The sequence below is a fragment of the Merops nubicus genome, unplaced genomic scaffold (genome assembly GCF_000691845.1).
Source record: "Merops nubicus isolate BGI_N331 unplaced genomic scaffold, ASM69184v1 scaffold4405, whole genome shotgun sequence".
Taxonomy (NCBI): domain Eukaryota; kingdom Metazoa; phylum Chordata; class Aves; order Coraciiformes; family Meropidae; genus Merops; species Merops nubicus.
Genome location: NW_008608813.1, coordinates 1,057 through 23,399, shown reverse-complemented (window position 1 = coordinate 23,399; position 22,343 = coordinate 1,057). Strand labels below are relative to the sequence as shown.

The window sequence follows — 22,343 nt, the reverse complement described above, 5'->3', positions numbered from 1 at the left end:
TCCAAGCCTCAAACCACAACAAGATACTAATTAAATTGCTACTGCACATCATTCCATCACAGGTGTAATAAGTCTACTTGTTCTGGGTACTTTAGTAAAAAGTCACAAAATTTTTTAGTTTGTGGCTTCATAACTGCATATTTGTAGTTTAAAAAAAAATATTTCAAAAGATAGTGTGTTGAACACTGTCAGCATATGAAACCAGACAAGGAAGAAGAACTAAAATATCTACTGTCAAAGATGTTCTCTCTTCACTCCCACCTTATTGCTTCCACTGAATTACACAGAATTTTCAAGTGCAGAAACTCTGGGTTAGTTTGCACACAGGCAGAGTGGTGCTTGAAAGAAATCAGAAAAAAAAAATTAAACATTAATATGCCTGCTTCCAAATCTCTGTAAAACCAACTGAAGTATACAACAAAACCAGAGGCAACCGATCTGCTTACACTGTTTGAGGACTTGGCTTTGTGTCTTCATTCATTCATTCATTCATTCATTCATTCATTCATTCATGTGTATTCTTGAAGTAAAACTCAATCCAACACTTCAAAATTAGAGCCACGGTTAGAATTCGTGAGTGGTTATCACATTTCCTTGGAAGTTCTCTTAGTGTGGTAAAAGCAAAGCGTATCATTAATCCAGTCTCTTGGGTTGTAACTATATTCACAAGAGGATTCTGGAAAAGGTTAATGAACCATAGTATTAAAATGCAGCTGTACAGAGGACGTAAGAATAGACGACTATAGAATGACTTCAGAGTAACTTTTTTAATCCCAATTAAAAGTGCATCATGAATAGCTTTTCACTAAGTAGATTCTTAGTTTTACAACAAAGGTAAGGACTCCAGTAACAAAACTTAGGAAGAAGTACTTCATTTTCTTAGCTGCTGTTCACAAAGCCCTGAGGAGACTGCTCCCCAAATCCCCAAGAGATCTGCAGGATACAAGCTGAAAATCACTCTGTGCAGACAACCCCTGGCAGTGCTTGGTAGAAAATGAGGCACGGAACACCAAGACAACCTAGAGAAGTTGTTCAGGTCACACTTACCTTCCCAACACTATGAATGAGTTCCATACATTCTTCACTTTTGGCAACAACTACAAAAAATTACACAAGTTTCCCTGTCAAGTATCCCCCTGTTGAAAAGGTAAGTTTTTGCTCGCCTGTAAGCTCAGACACCTGTCGTTCGTCACAAGTCCCATAAGCACTGTTCCAGTGCTGAAAAATGGGAACAGAATTACTAGTAAGGCTTAACCACAGCAGCTATAAATCCCCTCAATCTCTCAGCATACAAAGTTAAAAGCAAAGCTACAAGTTTTAAAAAGACCAAGCTCAATAGTCTTTTAATTCAAATACATTTATAATAAGTAAACATTTCAGAATTAAATTGGAGGGAGCAGACTGAAACACCCACAGACATTTTTGCTTTACTCCCCATCCTCCTAGAGAAAGAACGGTTATTTCTGACAGCGGTTTGATCAGTACAGAAGACTCCCACAAACTAAAAGCTTTTGTCTTAGTTAGGTATTAGCTAGGTAGTAAAGTACATTCAAGAAGTCCTTATATCAATTTGGCATTTTTCAAGTACCTGGCAGCTGGTCCTTTTACAGATAACTAATAGACCCTTTTTGCCTGCACAGTGTTAAATCAAAATTCATCTCTTCCAGTCCATAAATATACTGAGAATCCCATTTTTGCTGCTCCTGGCTAACTCAGGTATTAACACCACCCTCTCTAAAACGAAAGCATTATGGAAGTCTTGTTTTCTATTCAGAGCTACCACACTCCCTGTTGACAGATTTGGGCTGTGCTACTGATCACCACTTAGACATTACACTATGAAATTTGGAAAGAATAAAATCTGAATAATTAAAACACATACTAACTGGAAAAACATCATGAATGTCTAAGGAAAGAAAGAAAAAAGTAAAAGGCTTTAATATATTTCGCTATTTTATGAAGATTATTATTTGACACACTATGGCCAACCAGTGTAGAAACAGAATGTGAATATAAACGGTTCAGTCTTCCTTGCTCTCTTCTCTCAGGAGACCTGACTTCCACTTCGAGCTTAAGTAGCAGTTAAACAGTTAAATCTTCTGATACACAACCCAAGCAGAAAATGCTTTTTTCAGTTGTACCACTAAATCATTAATACTATTAATAGTACAACAGCTCAGTGCTGTCAACAATGTTTTCTTGGTTACTGTAGAGACAAATTTGTAACCCAGATAAATGATGTAGAATGGTAAAATCTCAAAAAATCCCCAAGCTGTGTTCAGGAAATGTTGAACATAGAAGCTTCAGATTAAATCAGAATTTGTTTTCATTGCTGGTATTGCAATGATGGGCAAAATGGTCTCTAAATGCAAATGCACATTAAAGGCAAGACTGTTACATTTTATGACGACTAAACAAAATAATTGACAAATAGATCTCAAGAAGCAAGTTTTGAAATTCTACCACCAGAGCTTGCTCTCAATAGAAAGGCATGAGTGCAGATTCTTTTGGGTTGGAACAACTTGTTTGCTTGTTATCTCAAATTATGAAGTTCCTCAAAGAGAATTTTTTTTTTTTTAAAAAAAGTCTTTTCTGAACAGAAATAACTTGGTCATTGCAATCTACTCAAGAGCAACAGAACACCAGTACCTACAGATGCTTACAACTGTATTGTAAGATGGTTTAACAAAGGTAGGAAGGTGAATTTTGATTTGAAGATGTTTCATTAAAGCGGGCAAAAATGAAACTTGCATTTTCTTTGCTGGCATATAACAAAACCAAACATACAAGCTATTGCTTTTAAAATTTTTACTGTAACCTAACATTAAAGTGAACACTAATTCGACAGCTATCATTTTTCTCCAAGAAGAAAAGCTGTAAACAGGGTAACAATTTTACCTGTATGTGTATGGCTTCTCAGATCATTCGAGAGAGTCAAAGGAGGATATACTGGTTTTCAACTGAAATGGGTTTTCATTTGGGAAAAAAAAGAAAGCCAACATTGTTCTAATCCAGCTTTAAACAAAATACTGTGCTTCTTGAAATACTTCAGCACATCTGAAAAAGCAAAATAACTATCCATATTGTGGCATTCATGTTTACATTTGCTCAGATCTTTTAGATTTCACAAAGCTGCGATCCAGTGTTGCCACGAAGTACACGCTGTTGAATCTATGTAGCACAGGATACTTTCAAGACTAATACTAAATAGAAAGGAAGATGAAAAGGGCATTACACTACATTTCTTGAACTAGTACAGTAAGACTGAAAACCTAGGAAAAGTTAACCTACAGTTTATGGAAGGAGCTAATTATTTGCAGAAGCCGATTTTTGGTTGTATATTATTTTACACCGTGTGATTTTCTGCATCTGCTAATTTAAAGCAGACATGCATCCCCTTTTCTGTGCTTTGTTTCATATACTCTCTTCTCCTCCTCCACCCCCATATACCATACACCAAGCATTATGGATGTAAGTCAAAATATCCCAGACAATCCAGTGAATAAAATTAGTGTAATGCACTGGTGTGAGGTGTGAAATAGAAAAAGTGTTTCTCAATCTTCATCGAAGTTCTGTTGTAGAAGAAAGTTGGCAGCCAAGTTTTCATTCTTCTCACAAGCAAAATAAGCCTGTATCACAAGTCCTTCAGGAAATCCTAATGCCTTTAACTGAAAAAAAGAAACATGTTTAGAAAGTGTGCTTTGTATATTAAGCTTCTTTGTATGTCTAGCATCTTGAGATGCTACCTAAGCAACTACTGCCTTCTTGAAACAAACCTTGCTGCCTAGCTCAACACAGCTCTAAGTGAGCAAAGAGTGAGCAGGCACTGCCTGTGTCTTTAGTAAACAGAAATCTCACTTGAAAAAGTTATTTGAATGAGTCTAATGAAGCACCACAAAACACGCTACTTTTCTTTCACTGCCACAGTAAGCCACTAAAACAGACTTGGGTCACAGTAATGTCACAAACTAACAGCACATTTCACTGCTGCAGAAGAAAAAAATACAAAGTAAGGCCCATTTTAAACCAGACATTGTACAAAGCTCAAGTTTTTTAACAAAAACTGCCTGGAACAAAAGCTCACAGTCTGCCATCACTAGTAGGTAACTCAACACATCACATTAAGACATACTTTACATTGTTCCAACTGGACTTTCACTTTTTTTAAAAAAATGACTACACTTTGCAGCAACGAAAAGTAAATTGAGAGCATCTCAATTTTCAGAAGCCAAATAACTAATTAATGCCCACAAGACTGTGACACTAAGGGATGAGAATATTATAAAAGATCTTATTATTGTGCCAAGGGAAATGGGTTTAGCCTGCACTTAAAGACACTCAGCAAACAAATCTTTGTTTTAGCCAAAGGCAAGTAGATACAAATATTTGGAGATTTTAAAATCCTCACAGGATTTGCAAGGTATTTTACACATAGTGCAGACTGAGTCTCTGTGAGAAATTCTGCTCTATTACCCCTTATCAACCATTATTATATTTAATTTCATGCTTAAAAAACAGCATGAGTTTGTCAGTTGTAATACTAAGACACCTCATTTTTGATGTGTGCCTTTCACAGAAAGAGGAAAAAGCACATGGGTCTCTCTTGGATTTTTAGAACAGGTTGTAGAAGTAATGCTGTACTGCATAAAATGGATTTTAAAAGGAAATGCAGCATACTAGAGGTGATGATCTGTGAAGAAGTAAGTACACAGACAAACAGTTTTCTTAGACTTACTAATTGTCAATTTCCTTGATATGTAGATAATTGATACCTATATTTTAATTGTTCTTTTCTGATGATCCTTACATAATCTTTTGCTTAACCAGTTGAAAAATGTTCTCTTCTATATATAAAAACACTACCACTGTATGACATAAGTCTTTGCATTTTGCTCTAAGAAAAATCTCAGAGGTGCTGCCATCTATGCAAATCCATATTTAGTCAGTGTTACACACAGTATTTATGAATGCAACGTACTGCCTCAAAGTATAATTTTTATAGACATGCTTATCTGTATTTTTAAAAAGCTATACTTAACTAATTCTCAGGGTGGACAAATAACTGGGTTAAGTAGCAACTTAACCTAGTCAACTATGAGAGCTGCTACTATATTACTTTGCAATCAGTGCTCATGCAGACACATCTTTGTACCTGGAAACCTATCACAGCACAATCTAGAACAGTATTGTCTGAGGCTTTTGCAAGAGGAATTGCTGCCCAAGTTCCCATTCTTGAGGGAAACCCTTTCAATCATCAACTATTACAGACAGTCTCTGACAGCTTAAAAGGCTTTGCATCTTCTCAGTAAGAAAGAGCCAAGAGATTTTTAGACTCAATCATTATAAACCAAGAAGAGACAGGATTTGAAATAAATCTACTACAACAGGAAATATCAAATATAAAATATCAAAAATGATGAAGAACCACTGAGCTTAAACAAAGCTTAAATTAAGACGTGTCTTAAGCATTCACCAGAGACAACACCCCATGCAAGAGCCAAGCAGCATTTCAATGAAAGGCTCACCCTTTCTATAGCTTCTTTTTCCTGAGGTGTTACTGGAATGTAGTTCATATGACCACTTCCAGCTTCTGCTATTCCTCCAGTGCTGGCACCATCATCGCTGCCACTTAAACCTTGGCGGGACTCTGGAACTGGCTCATTCAACATATGAATAAAATGTTCCTGGTGTTGGCTTATTTGCTGTGATGCACAGGAGAATACAATAAGTAAACATATTGAAACAAAGCATATTTCAGCCTGCCAACAGGCAAGTATTTATTTTCAGTAAATTAAGTATTCAAAAGAATGTGTAATAAGTGCACAGAAAAAAATTATTAAATCTAACCATAATAAAAGCAGTGTCATGTTTCAGTTCAGTTGCAGCAACCCTTCCCTCTTCCTGATGTCTTTTGCATCTCTCATAAAGAGACAGACTCATTTCTAATATAATGGAAAATATGTTCTGTACAGCAACAACTGCTGGCAAGCCAACAACTGAATACTGCATCTGCTATTGACACGTTACCCCAGTTGACATCAACATATCCCTTTCTAGCAAAGCTTAACCAAAATTAGCAGCATTATTTTGTTTTCAGATTCACCTGCAGTAGTTGAGGGTTTTCTCGTCCAATCTGCTGTAGCAGTGCTGGTAACAGAGAAGGATTTTGCTGAATAATTTGTCTCATTTGCTGGAACTGAGGCTGATTTCGTAAAAACTCAAGTGGATGTCCTGAAAGATCAATGAGACAAACATGGGGTCTTTAAAAGTTACCAAGATTCTTAATGAAATACCTACTGACACTACAACTGTAGACAAAAAGAGGGCGTGAAAGGGGACAATACATCCTTCAATAAAGAACAGAAGAGTTCTCTTCAGGAGGCACCAGCTCTGTCCATGTGCTGCACTGCTGAGTGAGGAGGCCTAGGTCATGAACAGATCTCTCAGGTGCTACATCTTGTGGCCTTATTGCAGACTTCTCCCTTGACATTCTAACTTAAAAATTAATGCATTTATTAAACGTATTAGTACAGTCACTGTCAACAGTGCACAGTTAGCCACAGAAATAGGAAGCCAGAGTTTCCGTGAGCGAAAACACAAGACCCTCCACATTTGTGGTCTTGTATTTAAATCCAGAATACACTGCATCATAGGAATTGTGCAAACTCACAGCATTTTTAGAAACTTCATACTTTAACTTTAGATATATCCACATAAAACAAACCATTTGTTCCAAGTAAGTACCACACTTGGATTTTCCACATTGCAGCTCTTATCCAACTCACTTTGATCAGTTTACAAGCAGAATGAACTTTAAATTCACTGAAGCAGAGAATGCTTAACAGCATGTTTATCACAGCCTTTCAAATATAACCTTTCTTACCTCCTAACGAACTAGTAGTTGTAGGTATAGTTGCTACTGCTTCTGCCACTGCTGGAGACTGAGGAGCACTGGTGCTTGCTGCTTGAGGGGGTTCAGCCACAGCCTGATTATCTCCAGGAATACCCTAAAGCCACAGTTCACATAATTACCTACAGAGTGCTAAAAAAAATTTGGTGTATTGCATGCATTATTTAGTTTTCAGAATGAAGGAAAAGACATTTGCTTTCACTACAAATACAGAGCAAGATGCTTTCATAGGTAGGCATTTACAGATGAATGAATACTGGAAAAAAAGTACTTTTTTGACAAGAAAAATATGTGGCTTGTGTAGTAAGGTAGTAAAGCATGCACTGCATCAGTTTAAAATACATTTACTCCATATAGAAATTACTTGCTTTGAATCCTAAGATATTTGATATGAATGAAAAAACTAATATACTGTTAAATTATGTTATAGCGTTATGCAAATAGAGTTATGTTACAGTTACAATTGTAGTACACAGTTCTAACAGATTACAGGTGCCATACAATCTGGCAAGAAGTTAAGAGATATAAAACACTGCTCTCTGGATCTCTTTCATTAACACAATATGCTGACAACTGTCATTTACTGTATCTTAAGTGTGAATAGGCCTGCATGTTATCAAATATTAGCAGTTAAACAGTTAACTTTCATTTTGTTTATTTTCCATGTTCAAATGACTTTATATAGGAATTAATTGCTGACAAATCTAAAGACCTTACTCTATAACCTTTCTACTCCACGGAACCCTTCAAAGTTCCCACCCTAACCATGCTTTCCTCACTGTCACTGAACTCCAGATTTGTCCTTTCCACCTTCCTCCCTGAAGCCTAGAAACTTAGGCAGCTTGGCATGGGACAGACACCAAGACAGATTCCTATGTGACCACAAGCCTTGTTGGTACAAGCAAGGGAATTTGCCTGACAGGAACCCGAAAAAGGTGAATGCCACATAACAGTAAACGATGCTTTAATTTTGAATGTAAACATTGCCTGGCCAGCAAAAAGGCCATTTTTGCCTTAAGGTGTATTAAAAAATTGTTTAGTCTTTAATCTAGCACCAGAGCAGTTTTTAGCTAACATTGCTCTCCACAGGGTAATAATCACATCAGGCCCAGCCCAAGGAATTTACACCACAGAAAAGCTCCAGTTGGAAGGGACCTACAATAGTCATCTAATCCAACTCCCTGACCACTTGAGGGCTGACCAAGAGTTAAAGCCTATTATTGAGGGCATTGTCCAAATGCCTTTGAAACGCTGACAGGCTTGGGGCACCGACCATCTCACTAGTAAGCCTGTTGCAGTGTTTGGCCACCCTCTCGGTAAAGAAATGTTTCCTAAAAATCTCCAAATGAAGAGACTGCAACCAATTGTCTGACTGGTGGGGAAAAGATAGTTACTCATTCCTAATTATGGGTTTGGAAGTCCTTGAGTGAAACAGACATCTGAATCTAAATGCCTCCAAATATGAGTCTGGGGCACGAAAACCAAACCATGTCCTTTGGAAATGAGATCTCCTTCCAGGAACACAGCTCAAGGACATAGGATCACATACAGACCCTCAGCCATGAAGCCATGGAAGCTGAACAGCTTGTACTCTGAACCACACACAACAAGTGGAATCTTCAAGACTCACTGAAGGAATTGTTATCCTTTTAAGCATGTATACGAACATTTTCTCTCCAACACCAGGACAGTGGTATACACTAAACAGCTCTCAAAATCCTAATCCTCACTCTGCAGATTATATAAAAGGTAACACTGGTAACGGTTTGGAGGCAGGTAAAACAGAGGGTCAAAGAATAGGGTCATCAGTGAATCAGAATTAACTAAGGAGAAAGAAGCTCCTTAGAGAACCAGAATTAACTAAGAAGCGAGCATGCCAGCAACTTGTAGGTGTAGCTGCTGAAGAAAAATTTCATTAACAAAAGGAAAGTTTTATAACTGGAGGTAAAGATGCCAGTTTTCTTATTTATCTATCAGAAATTCAATCCATATATATTTTGCAATGACTGGTTCAGGATATCTGGCTTCAAGAAATTAATTAAGTTCAGGTCTGGTACAAGAAAAACTCACATCAGTTTAAAAATGGTACATGAAAACCAAACGCACTGGAAATACTGACTAAGCAACAAGCATTGTTGCAATTCACCTGTCAGATTAAGGTATATGACAATAAGTAATCCAAATAGCCCTAAAACAACTCACAAGAATTCCATTAAAGTGAAGCTACTCTTCTATTTCTTTCCACATCAGTGAAGTTCATTTCACCCTTCAAACTACATTTATCAAATGAGAAATTGTTTCTTACCCAAAACACCGCTTTAATTAAAACACCAGTTAAACTAAGCACACTTCAAGAAACTCTGTGTGTTATTAGTAAGAACAACAGACTGGAATTCAAAAAAATAACTTTTTGTGATGTGATAGATACTAATACAAAAACACAGGTAATGCTGTCACCAAGATGTGACACACAATCATTCCTTGCACCAGCCATTTGGCAGTTAAAACTACCACTGTAACTGGACATACTTTACACACAAATCCATACAAATCAACAAAGAATAAGAGCAATGAAGTGATAAAGGTGGTTAGAAATTACTTCGGTATTTCCTGTAACTCATTATGACTCTCAAAATCCATATTTTGGCCTTCCAGATGCTCTGCTTAAAGATGTTCCTGCATGACCATGTATTGCTCTCACTGACTGGATAATATGCAAAATAACAAGTACACTGAAGCTAAAGTTTTCCTGTAGTGAGGACAAAACAAAAAGTGAAAGAACAAGGCGTAGGTAAAGAGCTGCTCACCATTAAGAGGTATTCCACTGCTCTGTCAGGATTGTTGAAGCTGGCCCTCAGCGCCGCAGTTACTTGCTCTCGTTCATAGCCCATTGACATGATCTCGGTCACCATATTCTCATAGGACTGACCAGTCACTAGAAGTAACATGACCATGATTTTAAAGGAATATGGCAAAAAAAAAAAGCACAGAAAAGTTTTAATGGACAAAGTTCATTTCTACCCAAATCTGAGTAATTCACTGAAGAGTAAAGAATAATCCATATTATGCTTGCCATGGTTCTGTTGATTTTAACTCCAAATACATACTGGTGGTTTCATGATGCATCTGATTAGAATAGTAGAGGGTAATGAACGCAATGCAAGCTTCTACTGAAAAAAGAAGTACTTGTGAATACTCCTGTACTCATAACTGAAATAAGAACCTCTCTGTTTGCCTTCATCTAATGTCAAGGACATCCTCACAGCTAATAAGCAATTCCTAATTCAATCAAGAAAAGTCTCCTGCAGAGAAGTTAAACTTTCTAGGTAGCAATCTTCCTGTCAAACTGTTAGCCACTGAGGCTTTTCCAGATAAAGACTTTATGCTGCTGTGGTGGGGCAGGTGATAAATAGTGATGACTAAGTTACAACCGTATATTGCTATATGCTGGTGATGATGATCAAAGTCCTTTCAGCAACTTAACATGTACTAACTCAAGTCAGCCAGAAGATGTAAGGGTCTATCTAGGGAAGACACTCAAGACCTGAGTGAGGGTTTGGGAGCACAAGCTAGCTTATTTAATTAATGTAGACCTGACTACACATATATCACATCAAATCCTCCAACTCTGACAGCATAAATGGACTAAAACTAGCCCACACCTGCAGCCATCAAAACAAAAGGTTACACACACTAGATACAGAGCAATTTAAGTACAACTGATCACTACACTAATGGTATTGCAGGGGAAATTACTGTCTCTTTCCGTAATTCAGTTTATTTCCCTTCCTTAAAAGCAGGCAGCAAGTTTAACAATTCAAAAAGTAATTATTCTACTATAAATTATAATTGAGCGCCATCTTAAAGTTTATCCTCCCCCACAAAAACATGAGGGAAAAAACAAAACAAAACAAAACCGAATGTAGGCATTAAAATAACAGCTCCTTCTTTGGATAAAGGTACTTCTGGTCTCAGTGGAACCATGCTACTGATTCTGTAACACTAGCAAGTTAGTGACAGGTCAAATAATTAACAGTCACCATAAAAAACAGCACATTAAAAAAAAAAAAGTAGTGAAACAAATACAGTTGTAGCTACTCTGGTAAGAGAAGTAAGTCTTAATTAAAATAATAAAATACCAAATTTCATCCCCTCAGGGAAAAGTTGTTTAACTCAAGCCAACACCAACACAACCACATTGCTTGATTTTTAAAGAACACTTCTAATTAACCAGTGGATGGATGACTGAGGGCAATATACTCAAGAACAAATAATAAAACATCCTTAGCCCAAGGATACTTGTGCATTATCCACAAATAATGTGTTTACAGCTCTTGACTAATTTGTGTCTTTATTGTTCAGACTTCAAAATAACAGCACCAACGTGAGTTTAAGGAATGGTAGATTCATATCTGCATATACAACTACAAAATCAATAATTTTACATCTTCCTACATTTTTCCAAAGACTTTAAAAAACTCATCTAAACTTTGCTCTAAAGATATGTATTTCTGTACGTATCTTCAGAGTGAAAAAACCAAGCCAGCAATCATCCCAACGCACTGATTCTGCTCCTCTTACTGCTCATGTTCTTTCTTACACTGCACTACATTACCCTTACTATTGCTTACAAACTCATCAAGATAAACAGCAGACAGAACACCTTTTGATCCAATTAGTTACTATTTAAACATTTCTGTAGTACCTTTTCATTATAAACTAGATAGAGACAAGAACAGTATGAGAAATTTGGTACAGAAAAAAGAAAAGATGCAGGAAGGTTGACTTGCTCTGGGCAGACTGCAACATAAGCTATGATTAAAAGACAAACCAGGAAATAGAAATTACTGTGAATTTAGGCACACATTATCCATATACAGCTTACTTACACAAGCTGTGCAAAAGACAGACCAGGAATCGCACATATGACAACTCAGGAATTGCACACCAAAGATGTCATGAGAGAGATTTAGGCCCATCTCTAAATAGCGCTACTGGGAAAGTCTGCATTCAGTGCCCAACTCAGCTCTTTGCTTTTGTCTTGCAAATAACATTTTAAGGCTAGATTAATGTTCAAATCCAGTTTATCACACTGCCCACAATAATTCTTGATCCTAAAGAAATCTTTCACTGGAGTGGCCTAAGCTATGGTTTCACAGGAACTGCAAGACATGCAGCTCCTCATGGAGCACACAAAGTTGTATCAGTTTTCAGTCAGTGCATCTAACTGAGAACAAAAGCAAATCAGTAGCAACGTGCCTAGGATCCTACTTATGACGTAATAACATACTACATGAATTCGTGCAAGAAAATGCCTTTTAAAACAGTTTCTAAAGAAAAAGTACCACAGAGTTCATGCCTGTTGCCTTTGAAAGCTTTTTGGGCATACGGCTCTTGCAGTATGCTTACCCAGGAAATTACACTCTATGCTTGTTATTTCTAAACTGTTAGGTAGATGTGAATTTAGTGTGTCAGATACCTGTCAAAGAACTTTCATTTAAACAGACCGTGAGGTGAGATTTTCCTGCAAGACTGAAAGGAGATTATTTTTTTCTAATGCTGAAGATAACTGATTCAAGACCACCAGCTTAACTTTGTTGGTTATTATTGTTAACATGAGTATTTATAATGACTTAGCCAATAAGATATAATGAACGGTTAATGAAGCCTGAAGCACCTGTGGTAGCAGCAGTACCTTTAAAAGTGTAAAAGAACTCAACTGGTTGTCTCCTGCCCTGTGTCAGCTGTACCAGCTCATACATTTCTACAGCCTAAACCCCTATGTCGTAAGACGTAAGTTGCAGTTAGATGGACTAAAGCTGGTGGCTTCCACCAATACACATAATACACTAGTACTGCTCCTAAAACACCTTGGGCGGCTTAATCACAACACCTGCCCCCAATACATTCACACAGCCCTATACAAAAATAGAAATGAAGCTCTTTAATTAGTTTAACATTTTGTACCAAGCTGCACTTTAATGTTTACAGACATAAGACAAAAGAGAAAAACTCTCTCCCTTACTTCCAGGCCTTAATTTGCCATGCTTTTAAAAAACAAAAACAAACACCCTCCAAAAAATCAGAGTAGGAGTATGGAGTTATGGGTTTCATAGTAATTTCCTAGCTACCAGAACTAGCATAAATGAGGGCTAGAACTTGAAACTGTTTTTACCCTGTTTATTCCACTGATAAACAAAGACATTTATATTTTCAAAAGAAAATTGAATTGACTAGGCAAGTATATGAAGGCATTCATTCCTCAAACCAGACAGCAGCACATTTAGTGAATTTCTAATTCTAATCTAAATGTGTCAAAAGACAGTACTGTCAAAGATAGAAAAAGTGATTAATAAAGGCAGCCATTTTATCAGACCTGCACACTGGGAGACATAGGTGAAAACAACAGCACGTACATATTTATGTCCAGTCTTCTATTCAAGCCACTTCAAATGGAATATTTAGAAGATAAATTATGGCAAATGGGGGCAAAAAAAGGGAACAATAAGGACGTTCCTTTTATACAAAAATGCGTGAATTGAAATATTCTTCAGTAAAAAAATTCTTGATGCTGGTTCTATGATACCAACTTCAGGTCTTAAGAGAGGAGTACTTTCAATTACAACTTTAACAATGACAGACAGAGAAGAGAATGTCAACATCTGCTAATCCATCATTTGTTTCTGCTGCATTAAAATAACGTCTACATTAAAAAAACACTCCACTTACCAAGTGCACTTATAGCATCCTCAAAAAGATTTGATCGAGATGTGTCACCTGTTGTACTGCAAGATGAAGACAAGTGCAATGGTAATTACAAAACTTTGGAAAACTTCCTGTTTTTCAAAAAAAAAATGGCAGCACCTGTAACTCTTAACAGACCCTTTTGTTTCTTAAAAAAACAACAAAACTTTCCAAAGAGCTCTCTTGGTTTGTACAGTGAGACCAGATTTTACAAGTTTCCAGTGCTATCATTTTTAACAGAAGGCCAACCTTCCCCTTCGCCCCCAGTAGTCTGGCTCTGGCCCATCTGTTCAGGGATTAGCCATCTGCTTGCTTGGGTATTTGAAGGGTGGGAGAAGGTGGATTTTCAAAAGCACACAGCAGTCTCACTAACTGCTACCCCACAGTCACTGGTTTAACCTTAATGAGGACCCAAGGAGAGCAGTGGCAAGCACTTAGTAAGATTTCAGTATCCTACATTTCTGGGACTATAAACTGCTAACATTTGCAGTTACTCCATCTCAAGTTATCAAAGCTGTTAAATTAAAGGATTAGAGGCTCACATCCACAAGCACTGGGGAAAACGGAGGCACAGCACCAGGTAGAGGAACCCCAGTTAACTCAGAGCCAAGGGTGCCCCTTTTCTGGTTCCTCCCAGGGCTGCAACTTAAAGTATCAGGCCTCTGCCAGGGAGCTGACACCCTCGATGGGTCAGTGCGAGAGGCTCTCCAGGTCTCCTTACAAATAAGGGAAGTACTGCCTACAGGGAGCTACAACTCCCCATGGGGATTGTGTATGATGAGACATCTGAGGGAAGAACCAAAAGGCAGGCAAAAGGAAACAGGAAGCTTCAAACCATCCTGCAAATGAAAAGCACGGGAAAGGAAACCAAAAAGAGGAGCAAAAAGGCCAGTCACGTGTGAACAGCACCTGCACCTGATCACTAGTCCATCCTGCCCTCTAAATAAATTCCATTTCTAACTATTTTTCATGCTGAGGAGTCTCTCTATTCTACATTCATGTGCGTGCATGGAAGTTTAAGTGCTCACACCTGAACATGGAAACATGAGTCACGGGGATACACATGTTGCTGTGGAGCCACCGACTGCAGAAGGGGCTACAAGGGAGCTCATGCCTGGGGTGTCAGTCACCAAGGAGAACAGGGCGTGAACATTCTGTGTGGATGCACATACTGGCATGTGTGGAAACACCAGCAAGCACCAAACTCGACTCCACCAAGTAGGGTGAGATCCTTTAGAGCTGGGTACTCAACAGCCGTAAGTCAGTCAGCTGCTGAAGAGACCAGAGGGTCTAAGAGAGGAGCTGCTGTAAAGAACGTAATGTCTGGGGGTCATCTCTTGCCTTCTAAGGTCACAGGCCTCAACCAGACAGCAGAAAGACCCGTTTGTGTGTCTGTGAATGAGGCAGCTGGGAGACCAGGGGTTCTAGGGACTAGCAACCAGGTTTGGTGCACGCCTACAGCCGGTTCCTGGATGGACACTGTGCGGGCACACGAGTATGCATGCAAAGGGACTCTGAGCATGAGCAATGGTGGCAGGATGGCAGGGCTCAGGCAGTCATGTGCCCAGGTATCAAAAACTCGGGGCCAACTATCTGAATAGACTGTCTAAGGTCAGCTACCAGAGAAATTCATATTGTTCATCTGCATGTTTGTATGTATGTATTTTTCACAGTGAGCCTTGCCCTAAGTGAGAGGGGAACAGTGTGCAAGTGTTGGTGTTGTACAGTGGCTTGAGTGCTGTTTTTGCCTGTGCTGACCTGTGCAGCCAGCCATATATATGGGTACACATATATAGTGTGTAAGTACTGGGAATACACATTCTGTCTTTATACTTGATGTGTATGGGGACATGGAGCTGCAGCAGCCTCACATCCATCAGTCTCCCAGAGCTGGCAACTCCTAACAGCAAGTGCAAGATCATCAAATTAATGTGAATCAGTTTTCAAGAGATGCCACTAGAAATCTAACAAGGCATTTACAGAGATGCACTTTTTCTACGTAAGAAACAATTTGTTGTAACAAGAATCCTTCTCTAGCCTCTATGACTAGTAAGATTTACAACTGAAAAACATCAAAGGTGAAACAGGACACCAGCTTGCCTGGCCATGGCTCAGTAAATCTCCACCAGCCTTAGTAATTTAACTTCTAAAGTAAATCAGAAACAAACAGCACTCACTGAAATCAAGGCAGGTGGTGACTGCAGTGTATTTGTGAAATTATTCTCTTGCTCCCTGTTAAGTATATATACTGAGGCTCCCTCTCTGCAGTTTCACAATACTGCAATCTGTACCTGGAAAAGCTGGTAAATGGAAAACCTGGAAAGCACTGTTTCAATATCAAAGATTTAATCTAGTCTTTGAACCTGCTGGACAAAACGAGCAGCGAATACCCATCCATTAACACTAAAAAAATTCAAAGTTTTTTGAATGATAAATTGTAGTCATTTGTATTTTGTTTTATCATGTCTCAAAATTCCAAAATTAAAATTATCAATTATGGTATTCAGTGCAAGAAATTTGTGACATTTACATTTTCAAGATATTAGGCAACTGCAACTTTCATTTCCTTAAAATTGAATCAATATTCAATGGTGTTTAAATACAATCACTTCAAAAATTAATGTCTTGTGTACCAGTAACACATAAGTAACACAAATTCAAAATGAATGTATGAAAAATGAAATCATGGTGCTACACAGCACTTCAAGGGCCATTAAACTACACTTGACAACATTTTTATCCCGTCCAATACTTAAGCACCTTAAAGTGAGCAAGGAAATGGCCACAGACACATATGGCCACAAAAGTCACATATACACAGGCCACGTGTATACATAGCAGGCATGACACCTCTAACATGCACTTGATTTTCTTCAATGTAGACAACTGAGGTTCAAAGCCATCCCGGGTTTCACAATTATCTGCAGATGGGCCAAGGAGTATTCAGAACAAATAAGCTTTCCAACATTTTGCAAGGAAAAAAAGCTCTTTCCAGACATTAAGAGACTCTTACAGCAACTAAGAAGTTACGGTTCAAATCTAACCAACATGACTCAAAACGCAATCAGAGGTCTACTAACAGGGCAGGGCACAGCTCTCTCAAGTCTTCAGGAGCTTTGTGAATATCCTCAGCAGGTGAATAACCTTAGTCTGAAAAAGAAACGTCCGTAACAGCAACTCTGAAATGCCTAATGGGAGCATAAGTCCTGAATCATTTAACTCTCCACTCCACAAGTTTAGTTCAAAGACCACAATTCCTACAGGAGAAAGTGTAAGCAGGGAAGGGCACTTCTCACCATCAGTAATGTTACACGTGAGCCAGGGGCTGGAGTTACAGTTAAGAAAGAATAAGAATTATGCAGAACAGACAAAATGATTGGACTAACACCGTAAGGGAAAATTCAACCTAAAATCAGAATTATAAGGCACAAAAGCAGACAGGGAAGCCATTTCTGGAAGCTCATTTATACCTCTCAGTTGATAATGGGCTGACAGCAGCTGGTGCCTCAGGTGGTTTTTCTTCTGGCTTTTCTTCTGTAGGAGCATTCACTTGTTCAGATTCACAAGCAACTGCATCTGGTGCTGGTGGTGGAGGGGCAGGAGCTGGCGCAGGGGCAGCAGCAGGAACTGGTGCAGTGACTGGTATGGGAGCTGCAGTTGTCGAGCTAACAGGGGCAGTCGCATTTGGCTGCTGAGTTGTTCCACCTGCTGCTTTGGCCTATAGAAGGACAGCAGAATTCAGGCACAGCACAAAGCTTGTAAACCCATGCTTGTGATAGCAAATACATCGGGCGAGTCAAGACCATTTGTGTTTGACACAGCTGCCTCAACATGAAGCACAACATTAAAACATTGCCAGACGTTATATCTACAACGCCTTTTATTGTCTTTAAATGGGCAACGGGAAGTGTCACTGAAGTACTTACTCAGACACCTAAGCAGTGACACTGTTTGAGTATGATGTGAAATGCAAAGATACGATCTAAATATTTACAGACTGCAATACTGTAAATATGAAAACAACCTTGTGTTTTACAAAAGCACATTTTTCAGAAGAAATTAAACCAGTTGTCGTGGTTTAGACCCATCTGAGAGCTGAGCACCGTGAGGCTATTCGCTCACAACCTGCCTCATCCCCTCCCCCCATGGGATAGGAAGAATAGGGAGAAAAAGGCAAAATCCCAACAACTGAGACAAGGACAATTTAATAGAGCAAGAGAAGAGCAGAAGTAACAACAACAGTAACAATAATAGTCATGGAACAATATATATAAAGCAAGTGAGAAACGAGGCACCAAGTTTACATAGCAGGCATGATGCCAGCATGGTATCCAAAAACCCACTGGCTGGTTCAGTTCAGTTATCCTAGCTATGGCTTCTTCCTACCATCTCATGAAAATTAACTCTATCCTAGCTGAAGCCAGGACAGTTGCCAAAGACATCTGGCAGGCATAACAAATTTGGAAAAAAGCAATAAAGACAGAAAACATCTTTTGCTATAAATGATATTTGCTGGAAAATCAGACGCTAAAAAATTTTAACTTAACCCGCAACAAGTTTTACTTATGTGCTCTTTACATTCCAAGCACTATATAAATAACACTTCATATTCTCGAATACTGTAGTGAGCACCAAGAATCCAGCAGATTCAAGGACTACTAGATCTACATCAACAAATTTAGAGTGGTTAGTACTTGCATAATAGATGTGATTTAGTCATATCTCTGTTGAAAACATTAATTTTGCTTGGATGCAGTATTAATGTCATTATACAGAAATTACACTTTTCAGAATGCATGTAGCTTCCAGGTGTGGGATGGATCCAGGCTGGATGTAAGCATCCAGCTTAGAGGGTGTGGAACTACGTTTTTAAAAGCTGTATCAATGTATTACCTTATCTACAAGTATCTTTAAGGACTGACAAGGCTGACCCCTGTCTCTGCCTTACGAAGAGAAACAGCTGAACTTTAACAAAACACAACTACTTATACAAGGTAAATCACTTTCAGACAACATTTGCTTGAACTAGGAAAAATACATTTCCTCCTTTTGTCTGAAGGGAAGGGAGTGGCTGAGAATGAATAGCTTACAAGATGATGGGCACAGCAATGAACACTTTTAAGAAGCATTCAAAGAAAAACACTGAGAAACGTCTAAGCATCAAAGCTAGCAGTTGTGCTCACATGACAGGGCATGTCTTAGCTAGAAAAGAATCAAGGAAAGGGAAACTGAGCAAAAGACTTAGCAAGAAGACCGTAACTCTGTGGAAATGCCCAACTCCAAAACACAGGTCCTTTAATATATTAAGGCACTGCAATTAGCAGGAGGTCTGTGTTACTTCTGCTATAAACAAAATGAGAACTGCACTCTGAAATCCCGTCTGCAGCTGTTTTCTTGCCTCTTTCCCAGGTGAACAACAGGCAAGAACACTGTTTGTTCAGAAAGACAGCAGTAACAGCTAGGTTCAAAAGCAGAATATAACGAGCCAATATCAGAATAGAAAGGAATGGCAACTGAATGTAAGATTTTCTTTGTCAGAAGGAGGACCCCTAACTCCAAAACTAAATTTGTATCTCCAGACAGAGATGAAGCCAGCCTTATTAAGATCTCAAGGCTCCAGAATGCAAAGAATATCAGGCTTTATTTTCTTCTGGCCTCATTCCTGGAAGCAATCTGATAGCTGACTGAAAGATACTTCAAATACGTATCACAATCATTCCCTTTAATTTGCAGTTGCAGTCACTCAAAACTCAGTTTTATTGATTGGCATATATATATCCTTCCTCTACTGGTTTAAACTGTTGAGCTTGACCAAATAAAGGGTCACAAGTTTTGAAAAGTAACATGGCAAGACTGAGAGAGTTCTGTACAGAGGTTTTAGTAACAAACTATCTACATTCCCTTCTTCCTTTTAAGAACATCACTGGAAAAGGAACACAGAGACACAAGAAAACGCAGTAAAATCAGCCACTGTCAAGTTTTTTCTTCAATGTAAACACTGAGCACACAACAGCAACAACAATCTGTGCAGGCAAATTAGGCTGTGAAGTAATATTTTGCTACCTGTTCACACAAGTATTTATTTTTACTGTTGAGCAGAACTTTCACATGATTAAATTCCACTGGTTTTAAGGACAGGCATATACAATCACTCAATATAATGAAAAAAGATATTAAATGGATGCAATCTCCTTTTCAAAAATAAGGGACTACTCACTTTTGTTACCATAACCACCACAAAGTTCTTCTCATCGATTTTGTATTCTTTAAGAGCAGTATCATCATTAAGGATTTTACCTGGCAAAATAAACAGGTACAAATTAAGAAGTTACTTAACAGATCATTAGATCATCTTGGGACTCCTTCATACAAACAGAATTAAAAATAACTAAAAAAAAAAAAAAAAACCAACAAAACAAACAAACCCATAAAGACATTTTATGCACATTTATGAACACTATTAACTCTTCCAAAAGCATTTTGGCTATTAAGCTTGGGCAGTAGAGCTTTTCTTCCTGTGATGTCCACAGTACTAGTTAACTTGAAGGCCGTTTCCTTAAGGGTTGAAGACACTTCAAATAGTTTGAAAGAGAAGCACTAAATCTAGAGAAAGATTTATTAAACCTTTAACACAGATACAAGTAATGTAGAGGAAAGGCTTTAGCATACAACAAGCTTAACTGACTGACTTATTCCTGCTTATACACTCTAGATATAACAAGAAAATTCCTTCCTCTTTATTTTGTTTGCCCTTCCTATGCAGTAAACCGCCTACAGTTCCCCATCACAGACTGTTTATCTGCATTAGGCAAGTTTGTGGCCTTGTGAATTTAACAATGTATTCTTAAAAGGCTAAAGCATTAGAAAAGCCTAGAAACGCTCAACATCCTGCTACCCTGACAGAGGGGTGCACAAAATAAAAAAAAAGACAAAAGCAGAAATATTTGTTATACTACTGCTTTTGATGTTTCCTAAGCAGAGATAGCACTGTGCCAAAGGAAATTTGCCTCACATTCCAATTCAAAATTATGAGTTCCCTTTAGCAAGATTTTTGTGTTGGTTTCATTTTGTGAGTGGATGTTTGTGTGTGTTTGGTTTTAACCTGTTTATAGCCTTTTATATATACAACTTACAAACTTTAGAAGGCTTAACATTCACATGTCAGAGAAAAACAAAAATTAAGGTAGATTCAGATACAGTACCTTCAGTATATCCATTACCTGCATAAATTAGTTTTTGGCCAGCTACTGGAAAAGCATCTTTCCCCCTTTCTGATTCAATCTTCTCTTTCAGAGCCTTCACCTAAAGCACAGAAACAGTCTTAATGGAAAAAAAAAAAAGGTTTCACAATACAAACTGAATTAAGTACACTTTGATCTAAGTTTTGACTACTAAAAACTAGTTTTGTCATATCTTAATTATGTCTAGTCCATCACTCTTCAAAAGTCATCACGGTAACCACTTGCAGAGCAACATGTTCCCTTCCCAAACAATGTATCTTGCTCAATCAAATTAGATAACTAATTTCTCCATAAGAAGCCCTTAAATACGAGTTTACAACCCAGTGAAAAACTGAGAAGTTTGAGGAAAAAACATCTTTATCTACTGATCCATTACCTCTTCCTGTTCTTTCTCTTAGTGCAGGGACTACACATGCTATACACAGCTGGTGTCTTTCTTCACCATAATGAAGAGTCATTACTCTTCAGGTCATACCCAATTTCTCGGTAAGGTCACCATGACATGTGGCTTAACTCACTAGAATGACCTGAAGCCTTGAAATGCAAAAATCTATGTAAGCTGTCCAGTTTTTCTTTTCATGTAGGTAGTTCTTAGCTCTTTCCTCACCGCTGTAATTTTTGGAGATTTGCATAGCCATTTTCAGCCTACGTATGATACCATTTTGCCTTACTTACTTGCTTATGCAGACCACCGATGTCAGACCACACTTTCAGAGCCCCGCAGACAACAGCTCAAATGACACTCTGTTAGTTGTCATATATCACAATGCTTGTAGTCTCCAGAAAGACTCTGTAATGCTCTCCAGAGGTGATAAAGGATGCTCACAGAATGACAAGGGCTGGAAGGCACCGCTGTAAATCATCTAATCCAACCCCCTGCTAAAGCAGGTTCACCCAAAGCAGGTTGCACAGAACCACATCTAGGTCGGTTCTGATTATCTTCAGAGGAGGAGACTCCACAACCTCTCTGCACACCCTGTTCCAGCACTCCAACACCCATAAAGTGAACAAGTTTTTCCTCATGTTAAGGTTGAACTTCCCGTGTTTCAGTCTGCACCCATTGTTCTGTCACTGGGTACCACTGAAAAGAGCCAGGCCCATCCTCTTTACACTCACCCCTTAGATATTTATAGGCATTGCTATGATCCTCTCAGTATTCTCTTATCCAGGTGTTACGGTTCTGGGGGCTGCCCTGATCGCAGACCGCGGCAGATTTATTGGTGCCCAACGTGGGGCTCAAGCAGAGCTCTGATTAATTGCCTGAATAACTCTGTTAAAGGAATATCACCCTCTTCTTTTCTGACTGCTTTTAAGGCTTAAAACTTCAACAGAGCATTTTCATCATGGAGTTTGCGAAGGCAGTGCTAGCACGTGTCTTACCAGAGGTTGCTTTGGAGACGGATGCCACGCTGCGCGCTCACGTACCGTACTCCTCATCTTATGGTTTG

At 38.5% G+C, this 22,343-nt stretch overlaps 1 protein-coding gene across 1 annotated transcript; it reads right to left on the bottom strand.

Annotated features, from left to right (window-relative positions):
* Positions 1–3,444: 3,444 nt before the first annotated feature.
* RAD23B (RAD23 homolog B (S. cerevisiae)) lies at positions 3,445–20,950 on the bottom strand. Its single transcript, XM_008940360.1, has 9 exons — positions 20,875–20,950; positions 19,872–19,951; positions 17,125–17,372; positions 13,640–13,695; positions 9,718–9,845; positions 6,884–7,007; positions 6,104–6,231; positions 5,526–5,702; positions 3,445–3,668 (listed from the first exon to the last, which is right to left on the bottom strand). Exons 2-9 carry the CDS (start codon positions 19,881–19,883, stop codon positions 3,555–3,557), a joined length of 987 nt encoding a protein of 328 aa, XP_008938608.1. The 5' UTR covers positions 19,884–19,951; positions 20,875–20,950; the 3' UTR covers positions 3,445–3,554.
* Positions 20,951–22,343: the final 1,393 nt, after the last annotated feature.

Excerpts from the sequence above, each read along its gene's own strand:
- RAD23B (XM_008940360.1), bottom strand. Across the intron at positions 6,232-6,883 it reads AACTACTAGTTCGTTAGGAG|GACATCCACTTGAGTTTTTA; the intron begins GTAAGAAAGGTT and ends TTGATCTTTCAG. Across the intron at positions 5,703-6,103 it reads AAAACCCTCAACTACTGCAG|CAAATAAGCCAACACCAGGA; the intron begins GTGAATCTGAAA and ends TGTGCATCACAG.